Here is a 17,177-nt window from a genome sequence, read left to right as displayed (position 1 = left end):
AAAAACACCAGACCCGCTATAGTAGCGAGGCAATCCCAGCATTATCCTGAAGATACCAATATATTGGACTCGAAGAGCATTCAGAGGCCTTTGGGTACAATAACCCCACAGAGTGCAGGTAAAGAAGGACTGACAAAAGGATTTGAACAACCTATGTTACTCTCCGCCCTTTTAACTAACTCTATGCCAAAAATCAATTTGATATGTAGCTTAGTTAGGGCGTGAAAGACATGACATACAAACAAACACTCTTTAACATTTATAATATTCACGCGCAGGAAGTAAAGTATAGTTCGTCCGCTCAAATAATTTTCAGTAGGTACACGCCACTTCGGAAACTATGTGAAAATAAATGAATGGGGACATATTATTCAGTACTAGACGACTTCGACCCCCACGACTTCGTCCGCGTATGTATATATCAATCGAGAAGCTAGAATATATCTCATGCTAACATCATAATCATCGTGGGTAGCTATATACCTACTTTTATTTTACGTGGTATTTTAGTTGATACATACATACATACATCCATCCTCACAAACTTTCGCATTTTTAATATTTGTAGGATTACCATCCTTCGATCGTTGCCCTGCGACTAACAGTTATTTGTGAAGAATTATGTTCTGTATCTCTAAAAATATTTATTATATCCTTATTAAAATAAGACCGTACGTGCTTGATAGTATACACTTTTAAATAAAAAAAGAATTATTAAAATCGGTTCAAATTTAACGGAGCTATGAAGTAAAATTGATAAAAATGTTCATCCCATTTCCCGGAGGAAACTTATTGTTTACCGGGATAAAAAGTAGCCTATATGTTGACCCACTACCACTATACCAAGTTTTATTTGAATCCGTTTAGTAGTTTTCACTTGATGCCCGGACAGACAAACAGATAGACAAAAACTAAATTATAATCCGTTTTGGCCTCAGTATCGATTATAAAGCATCCCCGGTCAAAATTTTCAAAATATATTAAATGTACAGTATCTTTGTACAGTATCTTGTATCTTTCAGTTACAGTTTTATTATAAGTATAGATTATTCAGTATATAATTAATTATTCAGTTTCTATGGTAAATAAAATAGGAAACAATAGTAGATTATGAATCAAGTGATGTTACATTGCATTTACAATCGGCGGCAAATCGGGGCGTCAGTTAAAAGCGAATGTGCTAAGAAAGCCGGCGGAGTAAAATCTACTATTGCACTACTTTCCAATTTAAACTGGACATTTTAAATTATTAACAATAGACCAAAATGCGAAAATGAAATGCCTACTATTTTTAGCCGAATAAAACCTTTTTGTTGGTTAAAAATATCCGGGCTAGGTTTACATATCCGGCAAAATTAAAAGTGGTCCATCTTCATACATATAACTTGCAGTGCGCTACATACTATACTTAATCGAGTCATAATAAATAAAGCCCAAGTAAGGTAATTTTCAATAAAACACGCGTGTCTAATATCTTGGATTATGAGACTTATATGGATGTTATAAGGTACTCGTTACGAGCAAGTGTGATGTGAAATGTGGAATGTTTCTATCGAATTATCTCCCATACACTTATGTGTTTCTTTCTTTACCGTGACGCATTTTCGCTCCATTGGGTTTCAATTCATAATGATTCTAAAGAAATTTAAAAAGAAGTAAAAAGATTTGCTTAGCTAAGACTCTTTTTTCACACCATCATAAACTCTGTAGTACAAACCTACATGAACATTCCAATCTGGTAGCTTCCAGAAACTTTAAAAAAGTAATTTGGCCTACAGAAAATTTAATTCGCAGGCGACTACTTCGCATGAAACCTCGCTCATTGCAAATGGGCGTTCTTCTCCGGGAAAAATTCAATTGCAATGTCTTTAAATTGTTCGCTTAGCATTAGAGAATCTCTTGGCTCCTCTTAGCCTTAATTCTACTAATCCTATTACCGTTAACAACTCTGCTGAGTGCTTTTAAATGTCCTGGTCAAAATATATACTTATCACAGCTATAAAATAAATAGAATATGTTTGCGCATTTCATAGCTCATGAGGCAGTCATAGGCTACAATCTATAAGAGTCGAGCAACAGGCAGGCTTTGCAACGTGGTGGGTTTATAACGGGCAAATATAGTATTTTTTTAATTCTACTATAAGCCAGCACTTCACTGTACCTGGCCTCTCATGGCAGTTACGAGTATATTAAGCCCATATCCCTAATCAGCTTGTACGCGACCTCGTACCGATACGCTAAATTAGCGGTACATTTTTCGATAGGGTATCTAGCCACGGCCGAACCCTCACACTACACTAGATCAGAAATAATTCTGTTATCATTTATTCATAAATTCCCAATTGTCCCTATCGGGAATCGCTCCCATGATCTTCATCTTAGAACCTCAGTGCTCACCACTTCTGCACTGTACAACTTTTCTGTATTTCTTCTACGCCATTGGTTGCTTACAAGAGGTCTCCATGTTAGCCGCCACATTGTATACGCTGTGGTGTTGATAGTGTTGTAATTTAAATTTTTTTCTGTAACTTTTTGTTTGGTGTTCATTTATTCACTGCACCACCAGGGCTAGCACAGGTATTCAAAAATTTTATCCCCCGAGTATATCCCACGTTAATATAATAAACGTGAGGGATATAATTAACGTGTCAATCTGTTAAAGCACGTGATCGTATTATAACTCTCCTTTACAACATCCTACGATACTTCTTTACGATATTTTAACTGTCCTTTACATCATCCTTTATAATTCTTCTTCTCCTGGTTATTTGTGTGAGCGTATAAAGCTATGTCTTCCGCCTACGAGACCCTTGCGGTCTTGCGTGTCAAAAAATCCTCTTGATGTCCCTTCATATAATACTATTTTCTTCCAGAAATCTTTCTCCGTCCACGCTACACACCTTTGGAACTTACTACCAGAACATATTAGACAATGCCGATCGGTGCACTCTTTTAAACACAATGTAAAGGAGCATTATCTATCGTTGTCATAGTATATTTATCACTGTTTACTTATTATAGATATATAATTATATTAATATTATATAATATTTATTATATTATTTTTATGTATTTTGTAGTTATTATGAAGTATATTGTACCTTTATTTGACCTATACCACAATTAAATCTTCTTACTCACATCCTGGGGTAGCTGGAAGAGATCTCTTATAGAGATAAGCTTTCCTTTGTACACTTAATGTATCTTATGTTCACAATCACAATTTATGGTACATAAATAATAAATAAATTAAAAAAAATCATGGAATAGGACAAGTTTACCCCCGTTTATTATTACACATATATTTGGATATTATTTGCTATTGTGCGCCAATGCTCTGAGAGTTGATAAAGCTGTGGGAGAAGGTACATTTGTATCCTTTCCCCGTTGAGATAATGGTCTCTTGCCCATGCTAAGGAAGGTCGTCAGTCTTAAATGTAGGGATAAAACATACCCTTCAAAAGCAATCATCCCAAACAAATTACATTCATCTAAGTCTTATTTCATACATTGACGGTAAAGAGATTACGTTATATGATCCACAGAGCTTTGAGTTGAAGGGAGGATGGAATTAGGTCATCCTACACACGAGTCCTTTTATCTTGTTATGAAAGTTATTATTATTGTTTTTATCGTTAGTAGATTAAGAGTTGCGAAACATAACAACAGAAGAAGGCTTTCATATCTCAGGCTTTATACTTATACTTGATGGCCGATTGGAGCAGTGGGTAGCGACCCTGCTTTCCAAGGCCGTGGGTTCGATTCCCACAACTCGAAAATGTTTGTGTGATTAACATGAATGATTTTCAGTGTCTGGCTGTTTACCTGTATTTTATATGTATTTATGTATATTATTCATAAAAATATTCATCAGTCTTTTAGTACCGATAACACAAGCTACGCTAACTTTGGGGCTAGATGGCGATGTGTTTATAGTCGCAGTTTATTTTTTTATTTAATACTAGCTGTTGTCTTCAACTTAGCACCCCGTAGGAACAGTTTGGGAGAAATTTTCAAGTTAAAAAATAAAAAAGGAAAATCGGGCGTAGTTTTTAAAACGAACTTTTTCATTAAGTGTAAATTAAATGTCCGATTGGAATAAATTATTAAGTATTCAACTGCAATACAAATACTCTTGATGATAAAACAATTTATTTCAATAAGAATTAATACTGCGATACTAATTTAATCCACTTTTGTTTCTACCGGCGATCTTATAAAATTTTAAAACACATAAGCTGTTATTACGAATTAACTTTAACGGTTAGACATTCGCTTGCGATATTTTATAGGTAATAATGAATACTTTAATGATGTAATAGGTACATAATTTGTATGTATCATCAATAGTTTTCTCACCGCACGCCAAATAACGAATGTTATAGGCAACATTTTGGTACTTTGGGTTATATTTACTCCTAACTTCAATATTCGTTGTATACGTGGTTTCTGTTTGTTCTTAATTCTGTGCGATAGGTTTGATATTTTAATAAATCATATTGGATAGAAGCACGCGTAATTGTTAAGTGAAAAACTCTGTTCGCCTCTATTGAACATATTCAGAGGCACTAATGAGGTTGGAGGGGCTTAGATAGATAAAGTGGGGGTAAAAGGCGACACTTAACAATTAATCAATGTAAAGTCAACATTTGCTGAGAATGCTCCGGTTTTGGAGCGAAGCGTGCATAGAGGGTACGTTGCCGAAGATCTATTTGGTGTGGAGTATAAGGATGGAAGAAATTATAAATAACACTATGGTGTAACAGATTCTCCTGCTTTTCACGGAGTAAAGCAAATTAAGCTTAATTTTCATAATATTTAATAAATCCATCTTTTCTTCCTTTAGAGCTGGACTTGGACTACTTGGAGCGCGGCGGCGTGGGCAGCATGACAGTTGGAGGTGCACCCAGCGTGGAGCCCAGCCCTGAGAGTCTGGACCTGATCAAGGTTGTTCTACTGGGTGCCCCTGCTGTTGGGAAGACGAGCATCATACAGGTGATTATAGAGTACAGTCCCGAAAGCTCATGCTTCTGATACGTGAACCGTTTTCAATCTATTTATTCATCATCTTCATCATCATCGGCCCTAGACCTGTAGAACTGGAGCCTCCTTCTCAGAAAGATAAGGTTATAGGCAGTAGTCCACCACGCTGCCCAAGTGCAGATCGGTAGACACACGCCTTAGAAAAACTTTATGAACAACTCACAGGCATGTAGATTTTCTCACGATGTAATGCTTCACCGTTAAAGCGAGTGATTTATAATTACACATGGTCACGAAAAGTTATAGGTGCGTGCGTGGTACGTCCTCCTGGGAAGCCGAAGCCGCCTAGTGGCTTCAGTGGCTTCCGCTTACCTCAAAATCATAATCAATAGCTAGGGTCTAAATAATGGCTGAATTCGATTCTGATTGAGATTATGTCGTTCGAAGGGCTTTAACGGTGGCCAAAGATTACATACCTATCCCTCGGATAAGTTACCTTTGGTATTAATTTATCTATCTTAACCTAACTAATTCCTAATCCGTAGATTAACGTGCCTATCATTAAAATAATTTCAGGAAAGTTTGTATCCAATTCCTGAAACAATTTTTACGTCAACGATAAAAATGCTTGGGTGTTATTTAATTATTGCTCTAACCAGGCTGCTTCTTTAATACTTTTAAATGTGAGATGGTGATACCAAAAAAAAGCATCCGGCTAAGTTTGTGAGCTTCTTCTTAGACCAGAGCGCGTTTGGAACCCTCGTAGCTTTTGTTTTAAGATGACGAATTTAATTATCGCCATCAACTCACTTTTATGCCATATTTTACATGTAATGTACGCACCAAAAGTGCCATCTATGTGCCTATTTGAATAAATATGTTATGCTATTATAGGTACGTTCATCTACGGATTAGGAGTATCTAGTTTCAGGTTAGTCAGGTCCAGATAAATATTGGGTATTTCTGTTATAAACGCTCAGTGCCAGTCTTGAGTATGTAATTGGTTAGTTGTCCTTTACCTCGGAGAGCACGTTAATAATTAGTCCCGATGATAACTATCACTAACATTATCGTGAAAGCCCACCAACCTGCATCGAAGCACCCTTGTAGGTCTATGCGCTACAACCCTCTCCTATAAAAGTCGAAGAGGAAGTTTAATAAACTTTAATAGACTGGTGATAATTAATAAATACAGGATTCTGACGTCTTGCGAATTTTCAGTTCTGAAAAAGGCGTATGGTAAGTTGTCCTTGCACCAATCTGCGATTCGCTTTATGTCTATCATAGCTGTTGCCCGCAATTTTCTCAAAGGTATGTGGAGTTCACCAATCCGCACTGGGCCAGCGTGGTGGACTACAGCCTTAACCCCTTCCCTTAAGTGGGCCGGTAATAGGTCGATATGATATTTTTTTTTATTAATTCCATTAGTACGGTTAACACTAATTTTATAGATAGCAGATTAAAACGAGAACATAAAAAAAAAAGAAAATACAAAAAAAAAACAGAAACACAAACATAATTACAACAATTCAATCAACTTTACAATAGTTTTACCTAATAGTAATTATACTTCTTCTCAAAATATCAAAAAAATAGTTAAGCCAAAAACATGGTGCTATTACATTTCTCACTGTACTGTAGGCAATGGTTACAAACGGTGTTCCAAGGATCCGCAAATATGATGAGGATGTTACTGACTGTACTTTTCACTAACTCGTGCATTAAGGAAGGACAAACAAACAAACACACTTTCGCATTTATAATATTAGTAAGTATAACAGTAAAAGCTCGGTACATCACGAACGATATTAAGTTATGCAGACGGCTTAGATTACATTACAGTCAGAGACTAATTCAATAGCACTAATATAATGTAAAATGAGTTGGAAGGTAATTTTCCAGCTATATCTAGGAATATATTAGTGTGCGGGTAAAAGAGGATATTAAATGTACATTATTATACTACCAGGTCAAAATTTAACCATATAAAATGAATACTGGGCTACCTAAATGCGAAACTGCTGCAGGCATCGCTTTATAAAATTTAATTAGGCTTTTAGTAAAGCGTAGCTAAAACCAACGTTGGCATAAAATATTTTCATTAAAGTGTTCACTTATTTTCATTACTTATTTCACCACAGATGTTGTGACAGCTGAAAAGATACCTAAAATAAAATGCCTCATACTATTTTCCACCACATTGCGTTCGTAAAGTTTCAACATTTTTAAATTGAAGTATAAAATGAAAATTGAAGTGACGTAAAGGAAAACTCTCTCAGAATTCCTACTTACATTTCCGCTTAACATTATTTTACTTGTTTTGTATAGCTGGAAAATAATTCTTACTTAGTTCTTATTTATGTTTTCCTTAGGTAGGTAGTTTATGTAGCTGTTGCCCGTGACTTCGCCGGCAATAAAATCTAGATTTGCCCTGAAATTAAAAATTAGTAGTGTGTGATTCAATCGGATGCCTGAGGCTTCGTCTGCGTAGGATTCCTGATTTACCGTGAGCTTAAGAAGATCCTCTAAGGTGCTTTTGCCCTTTTCCAGAGAGGAAGCTACCGGTTTATTTCTTTAAGATCAGTTCAATAGTTTATTCAGTAGATGGCCGCAAATAGACTGACAGACACACTTTGGTGCTTAATTATATTAATATATTGCGGTTTATTACTTAAAATAAAGTTTCAAGGAATCCGTTCATCCCGTATGCTGCTGTCCTAGCTTAACCACCTTAATTAAATAATCCTGGGCTGGTTTCCGCATTTAAAACTTCTCGTGTGTTGTACGTGCAGCCCTGACAACTCGTTTTAGCGGTCTCTTACTTTAAAAACATTGGACATTCATATAAACTCCCAAACCATGATTTACCACTTTAGGGTTAGATTTGGATAAACTTTAGGGTTTTAAAAGAAACACCTTTTTCTTTATTGGTAGTCTGTTGTTTTATTAATGAAAAAAAAAATTCTTTCATCTCCAATTTTTCCATCCTTTACAGGTGATCACCAAAAAAAAAAGGTTGATATAAGTATTTTTTATTTACAATTACTAGCCTAAATGCGTATTACGGTGTCCTAACCTAACCTAACTTGAAAAACATAGGACTTTCATATAGACTTCGAACTCCTGCTTACCCTATATCTATGCTTTGAAATAAAGCTATCAATATGTGAGTGAGTGAGTCAGTAGATTCCTCTTTTACTTACTTAAGATAGACAAGCTTTTACTTTTATTGTGATACAAATTGACGGCAAGTCCTTGATGGCAATCTCAACTTATCACAAATATAACATAAAAAAATCACACCACATTGGAATTGTCATCACATTTGCGAGTATGGTTTTATGTAACAGAACTTGAAAACTTGTTCTTAGCTCGTACTAGAGCAGAGACACTACGGTTGCCTATTTTTTTTTCTAGTACAAGTAGCAAGCGATGATGCAGTCTAAGATGGTGGCGGACTAACTTTTTAGAGACAGCTTTCATCATATACACCCATTACAACTACATGGCTATGGTCTTCTCCCACAATGAGAAGTTCAAAGCATGTGAAGGCCTTAGTACCTATACAACACGTGCCCAGTGCGGATTGGTAGACTTCACACGCCTTTGAAAACATTATCGAGAATTCTCAGGCATGCAGGAGGCTCCCGATGTTATCCTTTACCGTTGAAGCAAGTGATATTTTAATTACAAAAAACGCACGTAACTTAGAAGAGTTAGAGGCTGCGATTAGGACTCCAAAAGTGAAGCCGAAATCGTAACCACCGTAAGGTCCGTAAGGTCTATCACCGCTTGCAGCTATATTAAATTATATATCCCCTAATTTGTTTCCTCGCGATCTGGGAGTCAAACCAGGAGCTCCCCAACGAAAAAGGTCTGCAAATTAAACAAGGTGACGTAATGGAAAATGCTACGCTATGCGTGTAGATAAATTTTCTTACTTAACAGCGGAGTGCTCCAAACCAGCTCTAAGCTCATTAGGCTGCGGCAATATCAACAACTTACCTACGCTGAATATTAGTTCTATATTTCATTAAATATTCATTGAATACAAAGCGTATATAACTCAAGGCAGTTTGCATATACGTCTATATATAATAGGTTAGGTACATATAAAGAGGGTAAGGTTTCTAATAACAGCTCAGGTACTTTGATAACAATACACTTAGTGTGATATTGTATCCTTCAGAAGTAATTTAATAGGATACTCCGCATCGTCAGCAATAAAAGCGTAGTAGGCATAATTATATTTTCAAATTCAAATGACGAAATATATAAGTACTAGCTGTTGCCCGCGACTTCGTCTGCGTTTGATTTTGTTTTTTTGATGTGGCATTCGATTTAGTTGTAGTTCTAATAAAAATTCAAGTATACTATATAGGGGTTTGCAGCTGTCCGCTGAGGATTTCTGTCCCCTATCTCCAACCACATTCATCAGATCGGCACAAAGTTTAGCCAAAATTAAATACATATAATAACCTCTATAGTACAAAAATAATTATTTAAATCGGTTATAATTTGTCGGAGTTATGGTGTAAAACCGTCAAACACTTTTATCCCCTTTCCCAAAGAAACCGAGCTTAATGTCGGGATAAAAAGTATCCTATATTACTTCTAACACTTCCAAGAATATGTGTACAAAGTTTCATGAGGATCGGTTAAGTTGTTTTTGCGTGAAAGGGTAACAAACAAACTTACATTGACATTTATAATTTACTAGCTGTTGCCCGCGACTTCGTCTGCGTTTGATTTTGTTTTTAAAGTATTCAGTATCGCTAAGCTTTAAATGAGTATAGTAGTATATATATATAACATGTGCCTGTTAATTATAGACAAATAATTTGCAATAAAATAAAATTGTGACTATAATTAAAGATCTAAGCTATCCTATCTCTTAAGTTGGACCAGACCGCTCACGGTGAGCCAATTTAATTTTAAATCGGTTAAGTAGTTTAGGAGTCCATCGCGGACAAACATCGTGACAGGAGATTTATATATATTAAGATAATATAATTTAATAATAAATAATATAATATAATATAATGAAATAATATAATATTAGTAGGGATAGGGATAATAAGTAATCTTAAGAAGAAGAAGAAGAAACACTTTATTGCACGTATAACAAACAGGAAAAGAAGTAAGGAGTTTTCAGTACACAATGTAGAAATGCAATGGCTTTGAGGACATTATCGAGAATTCTCAGGCATGCAGGATGCTCCCGATGTTATCCTTTACCGTTGAAGCAAGTGATATTTTAATTACAAAAAACGCACGTAACTTAGAAGAGTTAGAGGCTGCGATTAGAACTCCAAAAGTGAAGCCGAAATCGTAACCACCATAAGGTCCGTAAGGTCTAGCACCGCTTGCAGCTATATTAAATTATATATCCCCCTAATTATGCCTTATCGCTGCAAACAATCTCGTACAGGCAACCTTTAAAAGTAACTTTTTAAGTATTTTATTTTATGTTTATTATTCATAATAAAAAAACCATCAGTCATCTTGGTACCAATAAAACAAGCTACGCTTTCTTTGGGGCTAGATGACGACATGTGTATTTTCGTAGTATATTTATTTATTTTACATTTAACTTTCTTTTTAATTTGGTGCTACAGAAATGCCCAGGCTGACCGCTAATACCGATTCATGTATTTCGGATGTAGGTTATTTGTATTCATAAAAAAATACGTTTTAAAATAACCTTTGTTCGCGTTGGTCTCACTAGTGACTTAATTAACAGACTGGTCTAGTGTGACATTAAAGCATATTGGATCCAATGTTGGCTCCTGAAATGGGAATAATCTCGCAAATTTTCGAGTAACATTACATTCAAATGGGCTTTGGGAACGTGTTGATGTATTCGGTTTCGAGAAAATTGCTGCCGGGGACGTGGATGGGTTTTATATTATGTTCATTACTAAAGTTGCGAATCTAAAGTGGTAAAGGGGGCCGTTGGACATTAGGGTCCCAATGTATTGGAATGGGGGCCTGGATAACGTAGTATAGCGCGGTAGAACCCCCACTAGTTGGACAGCTGACATTAGGCGAGTGGTAGGGTCTCCCTACAATGGACAAAGATGGCAAAATACCATAAATAAATAATAAATATATAAATATACTACGACAATACACACAGCGCCATCTAGCCCCAAAGTAAGCGTAGCTTGTGTTATGGGTACTAAGATGACTGAAGAATACTTTTATGAATATAATACACATACATACTTATAATATACAGATAAACACCTAGACACTGAGAAACATTCATGTTCATCACACAAACATTTTTCCAGTCGTGGGAATCGAACCCGCCACCTTGGACGCAGAAAACAGAAAGTTAATTATACTTTAAGTTTAGAACTTAATTATACTGGTACATAAACGATAATATTATCCATACTTGCTTAGGAATTGATTACCAAGCGAAAATTATACAACAAAATTAAATTAAACAAAAACTTAAAAGCTTAAAATACTTATTTTGCCATAATTATTTTCCTAAAAGTGCCAATTTTTAAGTGAAAAACGTTCATCTCACAAAATTTGCTGTTGAAAATTATTTAAAGAATAAACGTTCATGAACACACTCGTAGATGTATGCATTTGTAAGTTTGACAATTATTTTGCTATCTGACATTATTTTAAACTACAACGTGTACCCGAATTATGAAATACTGTTGAAGGGCGTGGAAGTAAATTTCATAATAAATCACTCTCTAAAAATATTAAATCAATAGAAGCATATTTATTTTCCATACAAACTAATTCAAATCATTTTAAATGTTTACTTGTAACAACCCTATTCAAGATAAAAGACCGGCACGCCTATGCTTCGCTTCGTAACCAATAAAGTGACAGAAGTCACTTGATTTCAATTTTGCATTTTATGTAAGTGCTGTCTGATTTCTTTCAGTAAAAATAATGGGGTTTACTCAAAAACTATTAGCATTTTGGTTTCACAGATAAGTCTCAGAGACAGTAAATAATGCACGACTGAAGCCTGTGAAGTAATGTTTCGGTTTTTATTTACACGTTGTATAATCATTTCCTTAAATCGAACAGGTATTAGAACAATTTTAATTATAAATAAATAAATAAATAAATATACTACGACAATACACACATCGCCACCTAGCCCCAAAGTAAGCGTAGCTTGTGTTATGGGTACTAAGATGACTGATGAATATTTTTATGAATTATATATACATAAATACTTAGAAAATACATATAAACACCCGGACACTGAAAAACACTTAATGCTCATCACACAAACATTTTCCAGTTGTGGGAATCGAACCCACGGCCTTGGACTCAGAAAGCAGGGTCGCTGCCCACTGCGCCAGTCGGCCGTCGATATTATATGATATCCTAGTAATGCTTCAAACGACCTTACATAGGTTACTATTTAAAGTGATCATATATTTAGTACGGCAGGGAACAAACAAGAAACAATCTCCCAAGAGAGCCGACACTGTGTGTTTCCGGCGACCCTTATTTATCCCTTTAATTTACCTTTGTTGAGAACAACAAATATAACATCCCTGTCCTCCAACAACCACCTTTATTTGTCTGGGCTGTTGAGTGTGGCAAAACATTTATTATTCTTTAGCCTGTTCTATATTAGGTATATATAAGCTGTAGTGTATAAAATTAAACTTGGTAACTTATATCTTTAGACAGGCGATTGGCGCCTGCTTTCTGAGCCCAAGTCCGTGGGTTCGATTCCCATTACTGGAAAATGTGTGTGTGACGATCGTGAAAGTTTTTCAGTGTCTGGGTGTTTATATGTATATTCTAAGTATGTATGAATTTATTTGATTATCTCTAAAATATAATTTTTATTAATACATAACTATAACCTAAAATAAACTATTAATTAATTAATTATTATTATTATTATTTATTTAATTATTACTACAGTATGTATGTATATAATTCATAAAAATATTCATCACGCATCTTAGTAGGTACACATAACATAAAACTTATCATCAAACTTATTTATTTATTATATACTTCTTTTACCTTCTACATAATCGGATATTAAATTAAGAAGTTATCGCGAGTTTAGGGACTACACATAAGCAAAACAGTTATTCTTACACTTTATTTAAAAAAGTTTTATAAGAATACGCAACTAAAAATATCAGCAGAACTACACCTAAATTGAATGTCACGCGTCTCTAAATTAAACTCTTCCTACGGAATTCTTTGAAAACACAAACAAGCGCGTCGTAGTCGCGGGCTGGTCTTAGATATATCGGATGATATCCATCATTCGATATTAAATTTTATAATTGACGCACCGAGCAGATGGTCCACCTTATTTTAATTGAAAAAACATCACCTAAAATTGAGCAGGGCATGCGTCGTATACAAATTGCCGCCCTGTGTTCATTGAGGCGTGTGTGATAATCCTCATGTGCCTATAATTACACTGGCAACCACACCCTTCAGACCGGAACACAGCAATGCCGCTTTGCTACTATAAAAAGCTCTACTACTACTTAACAGATACAATGCTGCTTGGCAGCAGCTGTGCCATAAAAAGCTCTACTTCTACTTATGAGATAGTAGCTATTTATGCAACTATTGCGTCATAAAGGCTACACAGGTATCTATATCAAAACCACCCCATTTCGACACTACTGTCAAATTTACAATCGGTACATTTCGATAACGGAGTAGATACAGATAGATATTGACGTGACAACGTCTTATAATTTGATGGAGCCGGCTGCACGCACGAAAAAACATGACGTATACGACGTTACCTCGCTCTGAGGCGTTCCATTCAAGGCTTGAAGTGCAAGCGAGAGCGCGGAACGAGCGACAAAGAGGCACAGTCGGCCTCCGCGTTCGACATCTGTCGCTCTCCTACTTGAGTGAGCGATGCGTCCGCGTGGACAGCTTCCATACAATAATACATTTACATGTTTTCGGCAAGGATGAAGTGCAGTGAAAAGTGAATGTGGTGTCAATTGTTTATAGCAACGATCTATCAAACAAATAAAATTAAAATTTACTTTTGAATAATGCAACCATTCCATCAGTATTTTCTTACGACGTTGTCACGTTCAACTATCGTCAGTAAGCCGACTTTACAGACTAATTTTTTTTTTAGTAGTAGTACATACAGATAGTTATTTTTCATTTGGCCGCAAATTGTTGCAATGCTGTTTTTCGGTCTGCAGGGCGTGGTTGAAGGTGTGATTGCAAGCACATTAGGCTCAAAACCTACGCCTCAAATTGATGGAAACAGGGCAGCATGTTGCAGGATTTGCTCCTTGAATGCCCTGGAAATTGTTGCTTGATCCTTCAATTATTACTATCCAAAAAAAATCCCAACAGCCAACACACAAACATTGGATCAAATATAAACACATACGTATTTATTAAAACGAGGATCACGTAGTGTTTAGGCACGCAGTGTACGGGTTTACGACGTATTATTGGGGAACGTGACACCGACTGAGTGTCTTTACGCTTTACGATTTACTTTTATTGTATTATCAAAAGACGAAAAGCCACCTTTGTTTAATTTATTTATTCGTCTAAAGGTCCATATAAAATGAAAATAAACTAGAACGGGATTTTCTTATCTGCAGCTTTGGTTTAGCTTTGTGTCTTGTACGTATCTATACTAATCATAAAAGGGAAAGATTTTTATTCGTTTTTTGTCTGTACCCAAAAGGCTCCCAAAGTACTGGTCTGATTTAACCCATTTCTTCACTCCCTAAAAAAAAACTAAACTATCACGAAGTAACAGGCTTATTTTTTTATTTTAATTTGAGATCCTTAAAAAAATAACGTAACCCAAAGAAGCAAAATTTTGTAAATGAATTACTTGGTGTTCGCTGGCAAAACTTATATAGTAGATAATACAGAAAAATTAAGTATTATGATGATTAAGTACTCATTATTACAAAAAAAAGTCCGCAAGGGAATAATAATACCTATATCTCAAAGCAAAACAGTTAGTTATACGCTTCATTAAAAAAGTTCTTTTTAAAACTATGTCCAATATTTTTTACAAGATAAAAAATATTGGACATAGTTTTAAAAACGCAACATAAAAATATCTCTTAAATAAACTCTTCTTACGGGATGCTCTGTATACAAAAACAAACGCGGACGAAGTCGCGGGTAACAGCTAGTTGTAGATATATCGGATGATATCCAACAAGACTTAACTGCAATCTTGAAGTGGTAAGAAAAAGATTATTCATTAAATCAATTATTGATATGACTCACTTACCAAATCGCTTCGTTAAGCCGACCGTGGCGAGTTAACGAAGCGATAACGGCTTAACGTGTACTTAGGTGTTACTGATACTTAACTAACACCTGAGATTAATCGTTGTCTGGATTTTGACGTAGTTTTCAAACCCGCATTGAAGCTAGCAGCCGGCTCAAAGCTCTTAATCCCTCTCTCCTATAAGTAGTATGAGGATCTGCAGCTGTATATAGATTAAGTCGATGTTGATAATAGGTTATTGAAAATACGATAAACGATGATTTAGCCCAACGACTAAATCTAGCAATTGAAAGGGGCAAAACCGCCAGTGTTTTAGGTATCATACCATAAGTAAAAAGTATGTCGGGGTATATTTTTTGTGAATATTATTGTTCGTAGTTGGTTTTTTGATTGTACATACCTATTTTTATTTTTCTGTAATTATTATTAATATGACTGCCCCATACTGAGGCACTGGATACACATGCATGAATGTGTACCTAGTGCGTCAGTATGCAAAGATAAGATATTGAAATTATTTTTTTTTATTTTTTTTTTGATATTTTAATTTCATCATCATCATCACATCAAAACATTACCGTCAAATTACAGAGGGGTTCAGGCCGAAGTCCACCACGCTTGCTGAGTGGACGGAGAGTTCTACATTATGTTGTCAAGGCATGTAGAGTCCACCAAACCGCAATGGGCCATCGTGATGGACTACGGACTAACCCCTTATCATTGTGGGAGGAGACTCGTGCCCTGTAGTGGGCCGGTAATGGGTCGATATAATGATGTTTCCTTAATCGGTGCCATCAGACCATTTATTTCCTCAGTCTTTTTGCAGCTACTTCCTCAAAACATCTTTATATTATGGTCGGTCCATTATGCATTTTATGGTCAAGTTTACTTAATTGTACTTATCTACATATAATGTATGAATTTTCGCTATAGACTAATGAATGTGCCACTAAACAACTTTTCCTTTTCAGCAATTCGTCTGGAGTGACTTCTCGGAAGACTACCTGCCAACCGACCGAAAACACACCTTCTACCCTTCGGTGATAATCAACGAGCATTTATACGAAGTTAAAATAACAGACGTCCCAGTGATACCTTACTTTCCAATCAATTCCTACTACGAATGGGCGCATTACAGATTTTACGGGCTAAGAAACGCCACAGCTTACATCCTGGTCTTCGATCTGTCTAACGTGGAAACGTTTCAGTACATACGAACGTTGAGAGATCAAATGGTGGAGAGTCGTGACATGAGGAACGTACCGGTTCTTGTGGTGGGAAATAAGCAAGATCTTCTGTGCAGCACAACTCCGTCCGCTACCAGTGGTTTGCAGCAGTTGGCTATGGCTGAAAGTGCGTGCGGTGATTCAAGAGAGAAAAGAAGGAATATCGTTAACCTTGTCCGTAAGCATTGGAAGTGTAGTTACGTAGAATGCTCAGCTAAATACAATTGGCGGGTCATTGCTGTGTTTAAGGAGTTAATGGAGATGATTGACGCTTTAGAGTGGAGTGGAAGTGGTAGCCGATCGGATCCCCTTCCAGACTCGTCAGCTGGAGGTGGATCTTCTCATGAGAACCGTTGTGTTGTTGCTTAGCACTTCTAGGTATTTTTATTCATCACCATCATTTCAACCAATTGACGTCCACTGCTTTACAATAGGTCTTTTGTAGGGAGTTCCACAATCCACGGTCCTGGGCCGCTTGCCTTCAGCGGCTCCCAGTCTGATGTAATCTGTCCACCTCGTTCGGGGCCGACCTACGTTGCGTTTACCGGTGCGAGGTCCCCATTCCAGCACCTAAGACCCAAACGTCAATCGGTTCTCCGAGCTATGTGCCCTGCCCATTGCTACTTCAGCTTCGCGACTCGCTGAGCTATGTCGGTAACTCCAGTTCTTCTACGGATCTCCTCATTTCTTATTTAATCACGTAGAGA

The 17,177-nt window shown here is 36.2% G+C and overlaps 1 protein-coding gene across 1 annotated transcript in view; it reads left to right on the top strand.

Annotated features, from left to right (window-relative positions):
* The window catches only part of LOC120628394 (ras-like protein family member 10B), a 37,195-nt gene extending 20,356 nt beyond the window's left edge, over positions 1-16,839 (top strand). Inside the window, exons 2-3 of the mRNA XM_039896748.1 lie at positions 4,847-4,995; positions 16,216-16,839. Of these exons, the coding sequence (XP_039752682.1) occupies positions 4,847-4,995; positions 16,216-16,839 (773 nt within the window). The remainder of the gene's footprint in view (positions 1-4,846; positions 4,996-16,215) is intronic.
* Positions 16,840-17,177: the final 338 nt, after the last annotated feature.

This window comes from Pararge aegeria, chromosome 12, assembly GCF_905163445.1.
Source record: "Pararge aegeria chromosome 12, ilParAegt1.1, whole genome shotgun sequence".
Lineage (NCBI taxonomy): Eukaryota > Metazoa > Arthropoda > Insecta > Lepidoptera > Nymphalidae > Pararge > Pararge aegeria.
This window is presented reverse-complemented; position numbering and strand designations above follow the sequence as displayed.